The sequence below is a fragment of the Pezoporus flaviventris genome, unplaced genomic scaffold (assembly GCF_033815535.1).
Source record: "Pezoporus flaviventris isolate CSIRO_AGI_PZ_B2104156 unplaced genomic scaffold, CSIRO_AGI_Pfla_v1 ptg000006l, whole genome shotgun sequence".
Lineage (NCBI taxonomy): Eukaryota > Metazoa > Chordata > Aves > Psittaciformes > Psittacidae > Pezoporus > Pezoporus flaviventris.
The window spans coordinates 14,671,934-14,691,693 of record NW_026892554.1 but is presented as its reverse complement, the minus strand read 5'-3'; the positions used below and the strand labels follow the sequence as shown (position 1 = coordinate 14,691,693).

The 19,760-nt window shown below is 37.9% G+C and overlaps 1 protein-coding gene across 1 annotated transcript in view; it reads left to right on the top strand.

Annotated features, from left to right (window-relative positions):
* LOC133266219 (uncharacterized) overlaps window positions 1–19,760 on the top strand; it is a 32,536-nt gene that overhangs the window by 9,825 nt on the left and 2,951 nt on the right. The window contains exons 4-5 of the mRNA XM_061447478.1: window positions 15,858–15,967; window positions 19,543–19,695. Coding sequence (XP_061303462.1) covers window positions 15,858–15,863 — 6 coding nt within the window. The 3' untranslated portion in view covers window positions 15,864–15,967; window positions 19,543–19,695. The remainder of the gene's footprint in view (window positions 1–15,857; window positions 15,968–19,542; window positions 19,696–19,760) is intronic.

Here is a 19,760-nt window from a genome sequence, read left to right as displayed (position 1 = left end):
AAGGGGACTTTATGTTAACTTGGATTTGCAGGCTTGCCATGTGAATTGTCAAAAGAAATTCTGGCTCTGTGAGAGCAGACAAAATTAACTAGCCTTGCACATCAAGCAAGTCTCTGATAGAATAAATGATACTGCCCTAGGTCTGATGGTGGAAAATACTTCTGATGTGAGTCATGTAACAGGGGAACACAATCATAGGCCAAACCAAAAGGTTTGTCTCATAGAGCTTTACTTCCTTAAGTAGTAATTTGTATTAAGTAGTAATTTGAACAAACAGAAAACTAGGCCTCCCCAACCGTGAGGAGTACCCTAGCTGTTAAGATAAACAGTCATGTTTAATTCTCTTTCTATCACAGTATTTCTTGTGGGCAGTGTTTTCATTTCCAAAGGATAATCTAGAAGTGTCTCACTTAAACATCCCTTATACTGAGGTTCTTAAAACAGGAAGTTAAAAATGCAAAACTAATATTCTCAGTATGAGTTAAGACTTGAACGCAGAGTTCCTCTGATCACTAATTCTCTATTCACTGAGCTAATAGATAAAGCAGATAATACTTTTCCTCCTTTTTTGTTAGAAAAGGTTGACATAAATTTCTAACTCTAGGAGAGAGTTCAAAATGTATTTTGGAGATTTTAACATCTCTACAACTCATATTAAAGGACCGAATGTCAGAAACAGAACTCAAGACCCATCACCCTTTCTTCAGTCTTTGATAATGGCCAACTGGGTGTAACCTGTCAACTTTGGTCATTTCTGTGGTGGACCCTCTCACAACCAGACGTGGAAAGAGGCAATTGCACTTTCATTCTGGGTTGGAGATTCCACTACACAGCAAAGCAGCCACAGTACCAAAGCCTCTAACCTGTAACTACTTACAAAAATGAACCAACATTCTAAATTGAACCTGCCTTTACTGATTCACTTTTTAAAACACCCTTTACAATTTCAGAAAATCTTAGAAGCTCAGAAGAAGCAATTTTGCATTGTACAGTACTTGTATATTTCAAGCAGTGAAAGCTGTAAATGATGCACATGTTGGAATGACAATAAGATAAATGGAAGCTTTCATTGAAAAAATGCAAACCAGAAGACAGATAGCTTGTTTTGCTTTAGGCAAAGCATGAATGCAAACATTTTGAGAACTGGAGAAAACTCCCCTTTCCTTCTGTGGCCCCTCTGAGCCATTACATTAATTACTTGGAACTATTTACCTACTTCCCTTCATTTAGGCCCCAGGTGCAGACACTCTGTATACTGAAAATTATTTTCATTCTTTTCACTAAAGTGGAAAAACAATATATGGAAACACTCATCTTTTCCTTTCAGAAATGCAGGGCTGTGAGGAGAGATGGTATCATAATAATTATTTTGTGCTTGCCTGTTTTTTAACACCCCATAACAAAACATGAGAGTGGGGGTGGAGGGTCAGTGATGTTTCTTTTTCAGAGTACAGTGAAAATATTTGTTTAGTTTAGTTGCAATAGCAGGGGCAGCTGGCAACGTTTGCACTTCCATGTCTTCTAACACTTCATTGAAGAGACACCCCTGATCTTTGAAGAAAAGCAAATACCTGATTTTTCAAATGTGCTGACCTGTGCTTATACCATGCCTCTGAAAAACACCTTTAGTGATCAGAATGTTAGTGTGTGCTTAAAGTATGACCAGTCAGATCCAGACATGCACTTTCCCATATGGGAAGCTAGAGAATTAATGGAGGCATTAAATGTTTAGAAAATAAGCGATAAATCACATTAGAAAATAAAAATTAAAAAAATCACAGCAGAGGCTCAAAACCTAAATTTCTAAATTGGCAGCAAATAGGATCAGTCTCAATATCTATGATTCTTTCTGGCAGGATAACCATGTCTCAATGCTCCTGCTTAATTTCATGTCTAACTTCCTTCTGTGGGAAGAACAAATTAAACCTTTTCTTGTGCTCTTAGTAAGAGGTTCTTCTGCTTTTGATTATTTTGGAATAGAAACAACAGACTGTGGGACACTGGCTGTATAGATATCTTTAAATAATTATTAACAAAATCTATGGCTATTTACACAAAGTGTATTCAACTCCTCCCTTCCCAGTAAAGAATATCAGTCAATCCCAGGGTAGCCCAGGTCATCAAGGGGTGGCTACTGAGTCTGGCTCCCCCTGTCACAGCTGCCTGGCAGCAGGCCCACCCTCAGAAACAGCCAGCTGGCTCTGCTGTGCTTTTCAGCTTCCTGCAAGTTTGCATGTGGACCTGCGAAGCAGCTGAGTTTAGTTTGCCCGATGAGCTTATTTGTTGTCAACCCAGAGAGTACTCCCATTGCCATGACTGCCGATGATGCAGTCAGTTTGCACTTGGAGTTTTCAGCATGGCCACTCTGCTCTGTCATTTCTGCTGGCCTGTACTGGCTCTTCAAAAGACCAGATCTGTTTCACAGATTTTGTTAGTTTCAAGTCAGTTCAGCACTTCTCTGTTCTGATCCTACTGCTTGTCCAGATGCACAAGTTTATCTGCTAACTGCTGGCCCTTAGCAGAAATCAGACTATGAGAAAGACTAATCCTTCCTCTATTTTCTCTTTTATTCTAACTGCAGACTTGTGAAATGTTAGAAGCTACTAGGGTTACCCTTCATTTAGAAGATCTTGTTAGAGCATAGACACCTATGTTCATCCTTAATGAAATATATCAAACATTAGTCAGAAATATAACTCCCTTGTAGAACTGTGACCAATAATGCAAACAAACCCAACCTATTCTGTGTGCGTTTTCTGATGTCAAGAAAAGGTTGTGAGTAGCATCTGCCATAGGAACAAACCTTTGAATTCAAGGATTTTCAGAGGCAACCTTAAGAGTAATTCACTGTTAAGAGAGTACCCTCAAAGTAAAAAGATGATTTCGTGGAACATTTGTTTTTCTTTAAGCTAAAAATATGACGCATGCCCAAAATATGCAGAAACTCTTTCTGTTCCCAACTAATAATACAGTATGTTTTTTTCTGGAAAAGCAAGTTATTTGTCCTAGCAAATCTAATAAGACGATATGTAATTAATTCAACTATTCAGTCATTAGATTAATTAATATCCTGTTGCATTTACTTACCTGGATGAGGGAAAGGGATATTTTGTAAAACCCTATATTGTTGTCTGTTTTATTGTATGTTGCCTCCTTATATCAGTAGGACAACACTAAAAACAGTTGTAGTGATACTCATTGCTTTATGTGGCCTCATGATCTTAGTTACTTACAGTCTCAGCTCAGTAGCACAAGTTGTCACAAATCTGTCATATGAAAGGCTCTCCAAATTGTTTTTAATCACTCTCAACTTCTGGACTTCTTCTGTGATTGCAGTGTCGTTACTGAGATGTGAATTTGACTGAGGAAAAACGGTCCATTCACAGACTGCCATATTCGGGGGACGTGAATTTAAGACCTTGTCATGAGTCAGTGGTGGCCCTTCTAAGCTGGGTTACTGGTAAGTGGAAGAGGCTTCTCAGATTTAAACGATGTTTTTCACAGGCACAGGAAGAGACTTTTAGCTGTTTGAACAGCTATTTCTCTTCACTTCTGAAGAGTGTCAGCCTGGTGCAGTCATGCTTACTGGCTAGGTGATATAACAACTACTTATTCACATTAGCCATGGCCATCAACACAACAACATCAACACAAATTGCATGCTTCGTTATGAAGGCACTAATATATTTCGTTCCAATGCTCCTCCAAACCACACTAGAGTCATTCAGTATGAATTATTTTGTATTCATCTGGACTCAAATTAATCTGCTTTAATAGGTTCTTTGTTACCTTCCCAAATCTTGTTTCAGCTTTTCAGGAAGTTCTTCTATAAGCATAGCCCATGTCAGCAGTTAGCACCCTAAAATCTGCTGGCAGGTAAATTTATTATGACTGAAGCCTGGTCAGGATGGCATCTGAGCTCATGTCCAATTTATGTTGGCAGAAATACCCAGATACTTGAAGCTGCATAAGTACCTTCTTGAAATCGGGCCTCTATCACCTGTAAGGATGAGCAGCTGCTGAGTTGAAAATAACAAATCCTCTGATATGGAAATCTGTTTACAATACCTGCTCAACATCTAATACTCAACTAATTCTACCTATACTGCATTCACACATTCTGATTCTAATTCCTGTTAAATATGGTATCTAAAACTTGGTCAGGATCAGTATGGAAGTATATAAAGTAAATATATGTGGGAAAGAATTAATTTTAAATTGCAATGTGCTTGAGAGCTAGTGATTACACTAAGCATGAAATTTGCGTGATTCATGATTATTCCTGCTGTTTCTGATTTTTGCTTCAAATGGAATTGGGCTGATTGTGAAGCACATTAGTGAATTATTCTGTTTGTTTAAGAAGGAAGTTGTAATTTTTGAGGGATGTAGAGTGTTATCACTGTCATAGCATTTGGGGATAGGAAATAAAGAGCCTGAGAGATGCTTTCCCATAAATACAGTGTTCTTCAGGCACAAAGACTTGCAAAGGAAACAATTCCTTCTAATTAGGAAAGTAATTTTAAGCAGAAAAAGATGTAAAAGCTTAAGGACTGTTCTCAGAGATGTTTCTGAGAAGAATTAGGGCAATAGAGGATTATTGTTTTGTTAAGCCTTTGATTGAGATCTCAGACTTTCATCAGTTCTGTAGCAATGCAAGCGAGAGATCTAAGGCTCAAACATATCTCCAGAAAAGAGATCTTAGAGAAATAAAATAAAATAAAATTAAAAAAACCCAACCCAGACTAGGATTTAGCTTTGGGGTATTTATAACTCCCAGTTGAGAGCCAAGGGGAAGTTTTTCTGTCATCACCCTGTTACTTTTAAAAACAGAAGGGGAAAAAAATTTGCTTTTGATTTCTCAAAAAATAGTGTTAGTTATTTGAAAAATTCCAGACCAGAGCATGAAAGATCCTTGAGAGGAAAACTCTGGAGTATAATCAAGATTAAAGCCTTTAATGAAGGCAAAGCTTACTTGTCTGATCAGATCCTAGCATAATGGTCTAGCATGTGATATTATTCTGTGTAAGTTACATAACTTTTTGTTTAAGAGCATACTTTACCTTCAGCAGCACAAACAACATTTTTAACCTGTTCAGATCCTGGAGAAATGCGAAGAGATTTGAAGGAAAAAAAAAAGAATATCTGTTAGCAAAAGAAAATCAAACCTCTCTGTGACTTGTTTAAGATGAAAGCAAGACAGGAAACTAATAAAGAGGATCAGAGAACCTGGAAATAAATGTTGACAGGCTTGTGCACTGGCAGTTTAAAATCACATGCTATTAAGCATTAGCTTTCTGCTTAAGTGTTTACCCACAGATTGCCTTTTCCTAGTAAAGGCTAGAGATTACCCACAACTCATTTTGTTTGCAGGTTTTCTGAATGTGTGCGGGTACATCCTACCATTTATCAGCCACAATGCACTGAGGTCACAAGTCCCCTGCCTCATTAAAAGACAGTGAGCCAATTGAAAAACAACTCCCTTCTCCCTTGGCGCATCTGAACATATGCTGCAGGAGTAGTATGCTTAATTCTGAAACAGTCAGATCTGGGAAGAAGCTAAGCAGTTAGGCAAAAAGTAGGTAATAAAACTTTGGATTACAGAGTCATGTAGTTTTCCTGTTTTGACAATAGAATTCGTAGACTACAGTTTCAAGCTTTGTAGGGTTTCCTACACACTCAGAAATAAAGATTAAAAGTTACAATATTAAAAATTTTAGTGGAAAAATAAAAACAGAAGCATGACCCTACTCCAAGGTGGAAATGTCAGAGCTTCACAAAATCATCAACTGAATATAGAGTGCTGGTGTATTCAGCATACCTTGATGTAGGCGCGTTGGTATCATCAGGGTGTTTTCTGGTATCATCAGGGTGTTTCCTGGTATCATCAGGTGGTTTCCTGACTCTTTATATGTCTAATATAATGTGATCTAATACATCAAATTAAAGAATTGTTATGAGTTTCACAATACAGGCATGTAACAATTGCCATTCCACAACTTGGAGACATAGTCTGAATATGGCTGGTGCTAGCTAGTGTCAAGCCACCAGTCTCACCTTTTTATCTTAAGAAAACTGTCATCCTATATCACTTTTTCAGGATAGGAACAGTTATACTTTCCTATCCTGAAAGTTATACTTTCATTCAGCTTTAAAAAGGAAACAATCACTAAACATTTTATACTTGAATGCAGACCTTCAGAGTTTTGTTCAAAACGGTCTTCCAAAGAACACAGTAAAACCAGTATCTCTTGGTATGGCAATGGAGAAACTTTCATCAGCCCTGAGAATGCAAATATTCATTGCTTCTGCAGCCAAGTAAATGCTCTCTATTTTGTGGCACCATATATTCAATAAAAATAAAATTACTTTTGATTTTCTTTATTCCCCCAACCCCAGCAAGATGTTACATTCCCTGCTGCTTATTAAATTGATTTTGGTTAACCAGAAAACAGTAAAGTTAGCCAGCATGGAATGTGACTTCATTGCCAAATAAAAGGGCACTCTTCTACTGACTGCATCATGCCGTGGGCTTGTACTGATGTAAATAATGTAATAGGATGGATAGCCTCACTTGTCTGTGTGTTTAATGCTGTGAATTCAGGTTTTTGCATGAGGACAAGGCCAAAAGAGAATGTTTGAACAGTACTCCTTAAAACTAACTTTCCTTTCTGTGCCAGACATATAAGCTATTTACTTTTTTGTTACATTTTTAACTAACAAGCTGTAATGAGGATTTAGAAAGCTCCTTCTACATCTATTTGCGCAATGAAAGCATAACACCCTACAAGGAAGTGTTTCTACAGCTGGAAGAAGTGGGGAGAGGGAGGCAACACTGAGAATAAATTGATTTTTTTCTCTTCTTTTTCTCCCTCTTTACCAGCTGTACAGTGCTGGGATGGAAAGAGTGTGCCACGTTCAGTTACTTCCTTCCACAGCACACCAAGAAGCAGAATAACTGATTTTGTTGTCTAGTTCCAGAAACAGATGTGGTTTGAATTTCTGTGCACATGGGCATTGGTGCATTCACAGATGTATGTATATATACCCTGCTTATTTCCACATGCTCCTACTTGATTGAGAAGGCCTACCTGTAACTTTTTCAATCACCCACAGCCTGCAAGCAGTTCAAGCGCAGCTCCAGAGCCAGGGTTATGCTTTGTCACCAGGAGAAGGGCTGTGATAATGCATGATTAGTCCAAATCCCTGAGAAGCAAGACAGCTGGGACTACTAAACCTGGCATCACTGACTGCAGTGATCGAGTTGTGCACTGGGGTAGGGAGACACCTGGAAGCCATTTCCTGCTTGTGAACTTATCTCCCTCCCCCTTCCTTTCAAAGATAACTATATGCAATGTGGCTTTTGGCCACAGTGAGTTTTTTTGGATTTGTAACATCAGGAAAGTTTGCTTTAAAGGCACAGGTCTTTCCTTACATACGAAAACTTCAAAAGACAGTTTTTTCCTTCTGCTGTTTTGTTGTGTTTTTTTTTCTTCTCCTGATCCCTCAATTTCTCTCTTTGAGACGTTCTTCAAGTTTTTCAAACTCCAAAGAAGTCTTTGCAATTTCATCTTGAAACTGGTAAATGAATCTTAACAGACTAGAGACTGCTTAGGTACTGGCCTGAGCTTTCACACTGCCAATGCCAAAGCCACCGATTGTTGCTTTCTAACCATATCTCACTAATGCAGAACAGGTTACAATTTCTACAGCCCCTTCCCCACCCCTTAAATATTTGAAGTTTCCTTAGCTGTGCAAATTAAGCACATATTTTGCCAGTGAGAATGCCTTTGAGCAGCAACCCTTTTGTCAGTTTGGTTTCTCTTGGGCAGTGTGATTCTTACCAGGAGACATCTCCCGATTATTTCTTTTTTTGTTGTCTCTGGAAACATTTCATCTGACAGAATGTTCTCTCTGTTGCAGCTATTGGGTAAGGTGTTGGTCCCCTGAAATCAGCAGGAGCCAGCAAATTCTAATATGCCAGAAGTTTTCACCTCCTGTCCACTTAAGACTTGAAGCATGTAATGCTTTGTCAGTTTGAAAGTGCTCCATCCTTTTCTTGATATTCTCTATGGAACTCTTTGTCTTAGAAAAACTAATAGCAGAGATAAAACACACTGGTATTTCTGACACAAGTTTATAAACAACCTCAAATTTTTTTTTTTTTTTTTTTGGCTAAGAGAAATTTCACTTTTCATAACTGAAGTCTAAAAGATTTTGAAAAAAAATTGAAAAAATAGAGAGATAGCCAAATGTTAGGAGGCCAATAAAAATGGTTTTGTGAAGTCTCATACAAAACTTCAAATATTTTTAAGGGTTTTGAAGAAGTTGCTTTTTACCTAAAGACATGTGTTTTAATGTACTGTTCATGAGTATTACGTTATCAGACTTGCACACAACTACTGCAGTGCAGTAGTTGTAAGATTTTAATAATTGATTGTCATCTCTTAACCAGTGGTCTTGGCCTGTCCCACAGGGCCAGAGCAAGACAGCAGGGAAGGCTCAGGGATTAAGCCAAAGTCCAAATACCAGGCAAGCTTGTAGCAGCAAGGAAGGTCCGACATCAAGGCAGGCAGGCAGTCTGCAGGTCAGGGTCAGCCCAGGAATCATCAGGCAGCATCATAGTAACAGGCAGAATAGAGATGAAGCTGAGAGGTCAGCCCACCTCATAATCTGATCAGCAGGGTCTAGGGCCAAACACAAGCACAACTAAAACATAGCTCAGTCAGGGACTGAAGGCACAGGGCTGTTCTTAAATGAAGCTTCTGGGCTCATGGACAGGGTTGTGGGTAGAGGCCTCAGGTAAGGCTGGTCAGGACCATTAAATACTACTGATGCACTCAGGCCCCCTCACATAAGTTAGTAGAACATCCAGTCTCATCTTTTCAGGCATAAGCAAGAAAAGGGGAGAATTATGGTTGTGGTTTGACCTGTGCTGCATTTTCTGACCCCTGAGTGCCTGATTTCTCAACCACAATATTACAGTAATGCTGTGTCTACCCATAGTTTATATAAACACAGAGTATGTTAAACAACTGACTTATGATGTGATACTTTTTTTTCCACTGAATTTTAGACCATCTGTGTACTAAAAAATTTCTAGACTTGGAAAGAAGATCTGATCTATTCAGTCATTTCACTAAGTAGTTACAGCTACTCACAGTATTCTTCTGTATGTACTTTGATATTTATATTTCATTCTTTTTTTTTCATTTCAATTAAGCATCTGTTGGATCCCAAGGCTTAGTTGATACTTCTGTACTTCTGAAACGTCTTCTTTGCTCATCCTAAACCTCTAATATTGTCTGTTCATGTGCAGTTCAATGCAACCTTTTTTCCCCAAGGCTTAGAGTTGCTATAGTGGAGTTTCAGGTCACCTTATTTCTGAGGAACAATTTGGTCCATGTCTATTGATAAGCGATGTTTTCTTTTTCATCTTTCCTAGCTGAGGTAATACATGCTGCTATCTCATACTCTGAGACATAGAGCAGAATGTCAACAGCACTGCAGGTTACAACTGTAATAGGCAGTCTGTAGTTTTGGAATATCTCCTGATCAGTGTATGAAGTGTCCAGTTGGCTAACTGTATCCCCCACTCTATACTTACAAAATGTGTGATTCTCCTGTTGGCAGAGAGAAGTATATCAACTTCTACCAAGTTCTGACTCTGGAAATTTGGGCAGAAAGGAGCCATTTCAGTGTCTCACATGAAAGAATTTGAAGCAGAGAGCTTCAGTAGTTACTTCAGTGCAGTCATTTGCTTCCCTAATTCTGGCTGGCAGGGACTAGAACCAAAAGAGAAACAACAGGTTTTGTTCCAGGTGAAGAGTGAGTATTTAAGAAGTTAGAAGCACCTGTGCTGGGTCAAACCAAAAGCCCACCTACCCTAGCATCCTGTTTTAAACAGTGGTCCAGGATGGGTGCCTCGAGAAGGTGAGAAGGAAATGCTTTTCAGCTTTTCCTTGCAAAAAATATTTGCTCCACCCCTACTCAGAGAATCACTGTGGGCAGGACAACTGCATAAAAGCTAGTAATTAATGTTTTATGCAAGACAAAAAGGACCTGTATCTTGCTGATATAAACCAGCAGTGTTGTTTTCAGTGCCAGTTATCTCTGCTGAGGATATCACCTAAAAATTTTACACAGAAATAGTCTAAATTTACACATGACTCCAGTAGCCATATCAGACTTCATAATCTGTCCACTTTTGATGTCTTCTCACAGATCATAGCACTGCTCTGTTTCTAGTCTGACACTTTGTTTTGATTTTAATAACCTAATGTGAATTACAATAGCAGGTGCATAGCAGCCCTTTTTTAGAATGAGTATTTGATGCTAATAGGCATATTTAGCCAAGACTTTGCTGAGCCATGGCTTTCATCTCAGCCCATACAATACATACATGATAAAAAATAATTAAGCCCGTAGCTTCTGGGCAAAGGATTTTAAAAAGCACGTATCAACACAAAAGTTACAAGTCAGTGAAGTTAGGGAAGATCATTAAGAAAAGAGGAGAGATTCAGTGTGGTCATTTGAATAATATCACTGTACACTATATTTCTAATAATAATGATGTCAAGATTGGAAAAACTGGACATGGTCTGATAATAGACTGATGCATTTAAAGGGAACCAACCACTACAGAGGATTTCTGCCCAGTGTAGAAGTGAAAGGAAAATGTAGACACAGGGACAAGCAAACTGCAGTTTACTTCTATTGGAAGATTGAGTGCTCACTGAACAAAAAGGTTAATGGAGGGATTACAAGAATTGGCTACAGGCAGCCAGTGGATTCAATTCCCCTAGATTGTTGGGACAGTGCAAAAGCTGAATCTTTGTCTCTAGTAATTGCTTTGTTCATTAGCCCCCTCCCCCTCAAAACAAACAGCAAACAAGACAAGCCATCCTGTCACACATACTCTTTCTATTACAAAGGTTCCACTTGTAAAAAAACACTCTTGTCTATTTCTGTGCTTTTTAACATTTTATCCTCTTACCAGGATGAAGGTCAACAGGACTCACAAATAAAACATTAGAATTTGTTTCACTAGCATACTAGTACTTTACTGGACACACATACTGTATCAGACTGTGATAGTGCAGGCTTCATATGTAACCTGAGCCCAATTTAAAATTCTGAAAAGCAGCTCGGTTGGACTCAGTAATCTTATAATCATTTATGTGCACTGTTTTCTGTGCAGCATAGATCTTTTTTTTTTTTTCCAATCTAAATGATTATGTGATTCTGTTATGCATTTCTGCTACAACAGGTTCAATGTATTATTTAGCTGCTCTTCCAGCTTCTGGGGCAAACCCTACAAGCTCCATATTTCTCTCATATGTAACCAAATAGCACAAGAGCATTCACCTCCAGAAGTTCAGCAGTGCTTTCGCTTCCCCCAGGCCTGCTGTGTAACTTTTTTCCCTACTCATTCACCAGTCTCATCATCATCAAGCTGCAGCTGAGGGACAGATGATAGAATGGATATAATTTGAGGCCTGGTAAACTGCCTCTAATCCCACCTTTTCCTCTTGTTACTCATTTTTGTATGGTGCCTGAAATGCAGCCAGTCACCAGTACTAGCTACTTCAGAGATTAGTAGTCAAGTTCCTAATTCTTTCTTCAGTTTGTTCCTTTCTGCAGCCCTAAGGATCCTCCCACAGAACCATTACAGTTAGACAAGCAAAGCAGTCTGATAGACAGGACATGCAGAGGAGCACATGTAGAGGGTCTTAAGTCACTGGGACCTCTTTCTGGAGAGTGAGCCCAGCATGGGAAGTTGTGCTCTTTAGATTGGGTCCAGCAGTGCAGACATTCTTGATGTGGCAAGACTGCAAATGGCAAATTGTCAGCCTACTGCTTCAGAGATCCTTTATGATGGAGAAGTTTTCCAGAGATTAGTCAGATGTCTGTTAATTTTCGTACCTCTCAGAAAACCAGGTCAATAAAAGAAGGAATGATTTAGTGTCTAGGAATGGAGAAGGGTGTCAGTTAACACTTTATCAAGTATAATTCTACCATGGGAAGAATATATAGAAGTATTTTTGTTATTGTCTTAAATTAACCAACACATAATATAAATATAGTCTTTCCATGGCTTCAGTACTTGAGCAACATTTCATGTCTCTCAATCAAGAGAATCTGCACTTTCTGATAGGAAACACCAGCCCACATGACAGAATGAGAGGGGCTTCTAGAAGTTGCTTATTAAATTCTACATTTTTAAAATATTGTTGGACTTAGTGTTAGAGGTATAATTGCATGCATTCTCAGCAAGGAAACTGAATTGCTTAAGTGAACGCTTCCTCCAGAGTTTTCTTCTTTGGCAATAAGATGGCTTAATGTAGTTTCAGTTTGGATGAAGCTGTTAATAGGCTGCATTCTTCAGCAGCATCTATTGCTGTAGTAAGTTACTAACACATACTGCGTATGTATTTTATATGGGTACATTACTACGTATTTGAAATCAGTGAGCTTAAACTGTGCAGCATAATTAGAGGAATGAACCTCACATTGCTTTGTCAAAACATTCTTTAATTTCTGGATTTTAGGATTATTGGATTAAAAGATTAGATGGGATGCCTAGAAATCTCAAATCGGAGCATCTAGTAAAGTAATGCTTCTCATGAATCAGTGGTACAGTGTATCTGTAAACCACACAGACTATAAGTTGCTGTAGTAATTGTTCAAAGGTATTTCAATACTAGGACAACGGGATACTGCGTTTGCTCTGACCTCCCCCTTTTTCTAACACATTTTTTAATTTTAAGAATTTAGTAACTTTTCTTCATTATAATCAACTGGCAACTGTAGTCACTCTGAGCTTGGTGTGTGAATCACTAAACTTCCTTGCCTATATGTTACTAGAGGATTCCTGACACTGACCAGACATTGCATGGAATTCACCTTGCAGTTTATGTTTATTAGTTACATTATGATCACCAAGTACAGCTACAATTAGTGGCTGTCTCACAAGACATACTTTGTTGTCAAAGAATTCTGCCTTGGTTAAACAGTGTCTCTGAGTCCCAGAAAACATGGTGGACTACAGGCCCTTCTCTTTTTCTCAGTGCAATAGCAGATTCACTGCCAGGTAAGAGTCTTCACACATGGCACACAGAAAGTTGTTCTGTCATTCTATTGTGTCTCACTTCCACAGGAGACTTAGTACTTCAATCCTAGAGGTTTCTGTGAAAAAGATTTCTCTCACTGCTGTCCTGCCCTTGCTTGGTCCAGCATATTGTATACCACACATATAGCAATGGAACACACAAGAAAGATTTTCTATATAGTGTATGTATCTGTGTGTATGAGTAGAGAAGTGATGGCACAATGATAAATATACTATCAAACAAGGAAACTTTGGGACCTGGTTCAAATCCCTCTGAAGAAAAATGCTATGAACTTTATCATGTCAATATTTGAACAGAAATGTTTGGTAAATTCTGCCAGGGATTCTGAACCTATAGGTTTAGAGTCCAGATGTTTCGAATGGGATGGTTAATGTAATAGTACTATGTTACTCTTTCCTGACATGGTTTTGTAAGTATTAGGAAGATGACTTTTAATTAGTGTATTAAAGAGTTTCAAAATTACTAATACTCTGTCATCAAGTTTTGTGAAGCAAACAGAAGAGGAGTTCTGTTCACAAGCAATATGGAGACAGCTGTGCTAGCCATATTCCCAAGCCATTAACAGAATAGTTGTCAGCACTTCAAAGCACCATATTCCCATATCATTTAGTATTTGCACTGCTAAAATGACAGCATCCAAAACAAAAACCAAAATGCTGAAGCATTGCAATATGATGAAGATCATGACTGTCTGAACAGAAAGGTCATTATGGGAAGGTGCAAATCATATTTTTATTTTCTGGGGTATAGAAAATCAAGCTGCTTTGGTATAATTTTGGCATCTTTTAAAATCAAATGGTGTTTTTGTCACTGATTTCCACAAGGCCAGAACTGTGCATTTTGGGCCTGACAGTCTTGTCAGGATTTAACATACCTGAACTAGCAGAATTATACGTAGTGACAGCTTTCATATTTTCAAACTGAAGCTGTAGGAATAGAAAAATAACAGCTTCTCATTTCTTTCTTTGTTGGCAGAGCTTTATCAAAAATACTTTTTTTTCACTAAATTCCCAGTATTTCAAAAATTTCTGCCTGAAGTAGAACAGAAATCTTCAACTTCCTTAAACATAGTGAGCTGTGTTTCTCTTTAACCCAGGGGCTGATACAAAATGATGATACTATTGGGTAGCATAAAATAAGGAAATGAATAGCTTAACAGATGTTCAATGGGATACATTTCTTTTCTCTTTTGTGAGTGCCTGCTCACTACTGTTGAACAGAAAGTATCTGCAACTGCTCCTTGGATGCCTAAACTGAAAAGTCAGTCTGACTAAGTCTTGTCTAAAGAGTCACAGCAGGGGAGTCTCTATCACTGACAAGAAAGGGAGCTCTAAAGTAGGACAGGCTTTTTGCCAGCATGGCCGCTCAACCTGCTGACAGGGATTGCAGTGTTCAGGTTGTTTCCCCTCGTTTTACACCAGTGTAACTATACTGTCTTTAAAGAGTATAATGGGTACCAATTTAAGCCTGATCAGAGTACAGCCTTTCTTTAACTACATATCCTCCTAAACCACTTATTTCTATGAGACATCACAGCAAAACTCTTATACAAAAAGCTAGAACACATAGCCTGTAAATAGGATCAGAATTGGATATGAATCACTTCCCACCCCCACCAACAGCCGGTGCCCTTAAGTAGAACTATAAAGCGGAGGCCTTGAAATCAGGAGAAATATCTGGCCTGTTCTGAATTGCTGTCATGGGTGATACTAGCCCCAAAGAGCATGGCACCAACCACACGATTTGGGGGTCAGTAGAACCACCGCTAACTTTTTGTCTGTCAATCAATCCTTTTTGTGTGCCACTAGTTCTAAAAACCCAGTTGGCTTTTTTAGCTTTTTTGCCTTTTAAAAGATATACAAGATAGTTCTGAAGGTTTTTCTGTTCTCAGAGATTTACAGGAAGAGAGAAATGTGTAGAAGGTTATAGTGTGTGAATCCTGCCATTTAGATTGTAGAAATATTTTTGTAATCAAAAATATCCTTGCCAGAAACAGTTCTTTGGTATTTAGAAATCCTTTGCTAAACAAAGTAAAAATGAATGATAAACAAAATCAAGTTTCCTTTGAGCCTGATGTTCTTGCAGCTGCACTCCACTTTTAAGAGAAACTCATTAGCAATTAATTCAGAATGACACTGGCAAGCAGTCCCCAGACTTTAATTAATATCTTTTTGACAAGCTCATAATCTTTCTAGTTAATAGTCTCTCTTAAATTAGTTTAACTCTGATTTCACTTACCATTGTTAGTAATTGTCATCAAATCTAGGGTACTTTACAGAACATTTTCATTTAAGATACTTCTAAAAAGAGAATTTATAGTTGCATTTTACAGAGTAGAACCCACAATTGACGAAGGTCACCCTCAATCCACAGGCAGAGCTGGAAAGAAAAATCTAGGTTCCTGAATACCCTTCCATTGTTCAATTGATTATGCACGGTGCTGTCTCCTGTCTCAGTATCTTGCAAAGAAAGGGTTAAATTCTGATTCCAAGTTACATAACTGATTCTTTTCCTTTATGCCAGTATCAAGATCTTAGACAGTTACAGTACAATATTTTAACTATAATACAGTGAATTATTGTCTGTAAATGTTACTTCAATAATATAAATATCAGTATAGGACAATCTAGAGGTCAAGTTTTCATTTAAAATTGTGCTCTCAATATATGTGTCTTATATGTGCCCTTAAAGCTTTGTGTCAGTTTTGCCTGTATGTCTCAAATACAGAACTGACCTACATGACAACTTTATGCAGCCACACTACTGTGTTCTGCAGAATAAGAGAGAATACTGTGAATTGGAAAAGATGTTGAGACAAAATCTCCTTTGACCTCTGGGTAAGTTAACAACTTTTACATAAATATTATGAAACATGCTATATGTGTGCCTCTTGCATATGTGTATTATGAGGGAAAAAAATATTTACTCACCTGAAACCATTTTTTATGTAGATGATGTAGTGAAGTAATTTTTGATATGTAAGGTCACATCGGTGTTTCTACTTTGCCTACAAATTAAACTGAGAGGTGCACAAGTTACTGTCAGGCTTTGAGTCTGATAAGTTTTTTCAGGATTTAGAAAACTCCAGCTACTGTAGTGTAAGTCTTAAACTGATTACATCTACAAAGAAATTATATCTTTTCATTTTAAAGCTAATTAATGCCTAGTATCCAACAGACAATTGTAAGAAATATCTGTCTAAGCATTGGATGACTCTACTGTAACGCACTGCCAGGGAAGATGGATGTAGGGTAATTTTTGAAGGTAAGTTTTGCTAAGTGAGGATATAAGAAGTTTTAATTTGGTGATTCACAGGGATGACTTGTAATTTTTACTTCTCATGTAAGATGAAGAATGAGGTAAAATGGGGTATGAAAAAAAACAAGATTTGCTTATTAGTCTCCTCTGTCTCCTCCATCTTACGTAAATGTAAAAGCCTAATTTAAAATTCTGTCTCATTAGCAAAAACTAAGATAATCAAGATGGCTGAGAAAGGCCAGGGATGTTACGCAACTTCATAGGGATCCTGAGACCAGAACACATTTCACAATCTCTAGAAGTCATGAGCAGTCTGTCTGCGCTCCAGAGTATTTGTCTAGGACATGTAAAACTGAAAATAACATGATCCAATCGCCTTCTAGAACAGTTTTAGAGTTTTAGTAGCAGTAGGCATCAACTTGTACCATGAGCTTAGAATGCTAACTTTACACAAAGGAGTTATTTTAGGTTGCTTCTTTGTCTTTGTTTTTTCCTCAAGTCAACACTGTGGGAGGGGGGGAGGCAACAAAAGGAGCCCTAAAAAACAAGACAGGTATTAGTTAGTGAGGAGAGGTGCAAAAACATGTTTTAAACCAGTAGGATATTCCTCAGCTGAATTTCTACAGTTTTTTCTCAAGTGCCTGCTGCCTATGTCAGTATCAGCATGCTGAACTAGAGGCCTTATTGCTGTGACAGTTCCTGTGTTTCTGTGGCAATGATCATTCCGTTCCAGAAGCCACAAATTAGAAAATGGTTTCTCACAGTGAAAGACCAAACGAAACACAACATGATCTTCCTCCTTTCTCATGCATGTTAACTGTAAAAAGTTTCTTTGTCTGGAATGTGGCTCTGATTACATTTCTCAATCCAAAAATAAACATGGTGCAAAAGGAAAGGATATAGGGAGGGGGGGGAAATGCTGTCAATGGGCCACCCTCAGGAAAACCTCACAAGATCTACTCTCTGTCTGTGCAAGCCATGGAAGAGCTAAGGAAGTGATCCCAGCTTGGTGGTCTTATTTTTAATTAAAACAAATGAGGCTCTTTCAGCTGCTGCAGATAAATATTTGATGAAAAGAGACAGGGACAGATGTCAAAAAAATGTAGTAAATAAAGAATAAGACCAGAAGAGCAAATGTTACAACAGCATTTTATATATATTAAAGAAAAAAAAAAAAAACCAAAAAACAAAACAAACCCAACTTTACAGATTTCTGTCAAAAGCCTAATTTTACTAAGATGATTCCAAAAGTGGGAAGACTAATTCTTCATACTCTTTCTGACAAAGTAGAATGAAAATACAAATGCATATAGATAAAGAAACATTTTTAAGTCAACATGCTGCACATTATGTGCTTTAAACAAGGCTTCAGAGTCATATCCATACTTCCATAAGAGTTGATATTAGTTTGACTAGTAGTTTTGCTCCAAAATACACGTTAAGGATGCACAGTGAGAAGGTGCCTAGCAACATATATTAGCAACAATCTTGTTGCAGTAATTTGTCATAACATTCATAAGTCTTGTCCTTTGTGAATGGTTCATTTCAAAAAGTAAACAAGATGACCTGCCAAGGTCCTTTCCCCCTTCAATTACTCTGTGACTTGATAGCACTGGGTCTGGATTTAGCTCACCTTTTAGCAAATTCAGTTATAGGTTCTGTGAAAAAAAAAACAATTATTTAATGTAAGTAACTTAAAAATAGGTCATAAAAGAAAGACGAGTCATGAAATAGAGGAAGAATCTCAGTAGATTCTCAGCTCTTTCAAGATGAATCTTTATTGTTAGCATTATATTGGTGTTGCCTGCTAGTTTAAGGTCTGATGTTGCCATTCCTGCATAAAATGTATATTTCCATTGACTCCAATGTGGATTATACATCTGAATATAAAAAAAAAATTTTAAGAGTAGACCTTACAAAACTGCACAGTGAGTGAACCACAGAAGTTTAATGGAAGTATTTAATGTGACACCAATATTTAAAAATAGCACTGTGATTCAGGTCACCAGGAGCAGGATAAATTTGTATAATCCAAATTCTGAAAATAGAGTTATGAATTAATGTAGTTCTGAAATACGTACCTGACTCTGAAGATGTTTAAGAAGAAAAAGTGAGAAGTTGATTGACTGCAGTGCTTAAGGATCTACATGGAGATACTATAGAGCTATGGAGTCCAACAGTAGGCACAGGTAAAAGCAGAGAAGCATCTGGTGACGTAGAACATAAGTTAAACAAATTCAGATGAGAGATGAAGAACAAATTTTAAACACTGAGGAAAAGTAACCGTGGATTGCAGTGAACTTTCCATATTTGGAGGTAAATAAATCAACCTACAATTGTAATGACTAGGTATATATCACATGGAAATCAAACTTGTGCATACAGCAGACTTTCTGATAAAGTTCTAAGTATAACTCCATTTAAGTCAATTACAAACCCCAGCAGCTTTGGATAGATGTTGAGTGAGGCTGAAGGTGAGAATCAACTCTGAGAACAATCAACTTAATACCCAGTAAGGACAGAAAAATGTGATTCTTTATGAGTGGTGCCTGGGTTAGGAATTCACAAAGAATGAGTTGCAAGGATCTCTGAACACTTTAAGGGACCCTTGCAGAGGATGATGACATTCGGCAAGGTCAGAATTCCCCCAGTTAGCATGGCATTACCATACCCAGCTGAGAATTTACATGGAACCTGACAGCAGCTACCCTCTTTATTTAGTCTCAGGCTATCTATGGGCTGTCAACATATGATGCAGACAAACTGTTGTACAAACACAGAATTTATGGGCTGATAAAGCAATAAATAAAACATGTAGGCAGAGGGGCCAGCTTTACTTCTCTTTTCTAAACAAGTGTAAGGACTACAAAATGTACAATGCCAAATCTATGGCATGTCCAGTGCAATACATGAGAGAGGCAGGGAATTGGTACATATGCTACTTCTGTATGTCTCAAGCTGGCTGCAGGTAGAATATGATTCAGCATCAGATCAACAGAGTGCCTGCACTAGATTCACATGTAGCAGTTGTAGATAAACACTCAAAATACCCACACACAAGTTCTGTGCTGCTGGAGCTATGTCCAAGCAGTATTGTCATTTACACAGGCAGAAATTGAGCACTTTTCTAAGAAACTTCCTTTCTATTTTTCAGCATGCAGAGGAAATAGACCAGAGATGTGTTTGGTGTTCCTAATCATGAGTGATGTGCTATGTAGAGATCCACTTCTGGATCTACATGGACTTCTGTGCCCAGTGAAATACAGGCAGAGAAAAAACAAATTTCTTCAATTCCTTGTTAAAAAAGGTAATGAGAAGGCCCCAGAATAATAATCACTCCTTCTTCTCCTTTACAGATGAGATTAAGGCAGA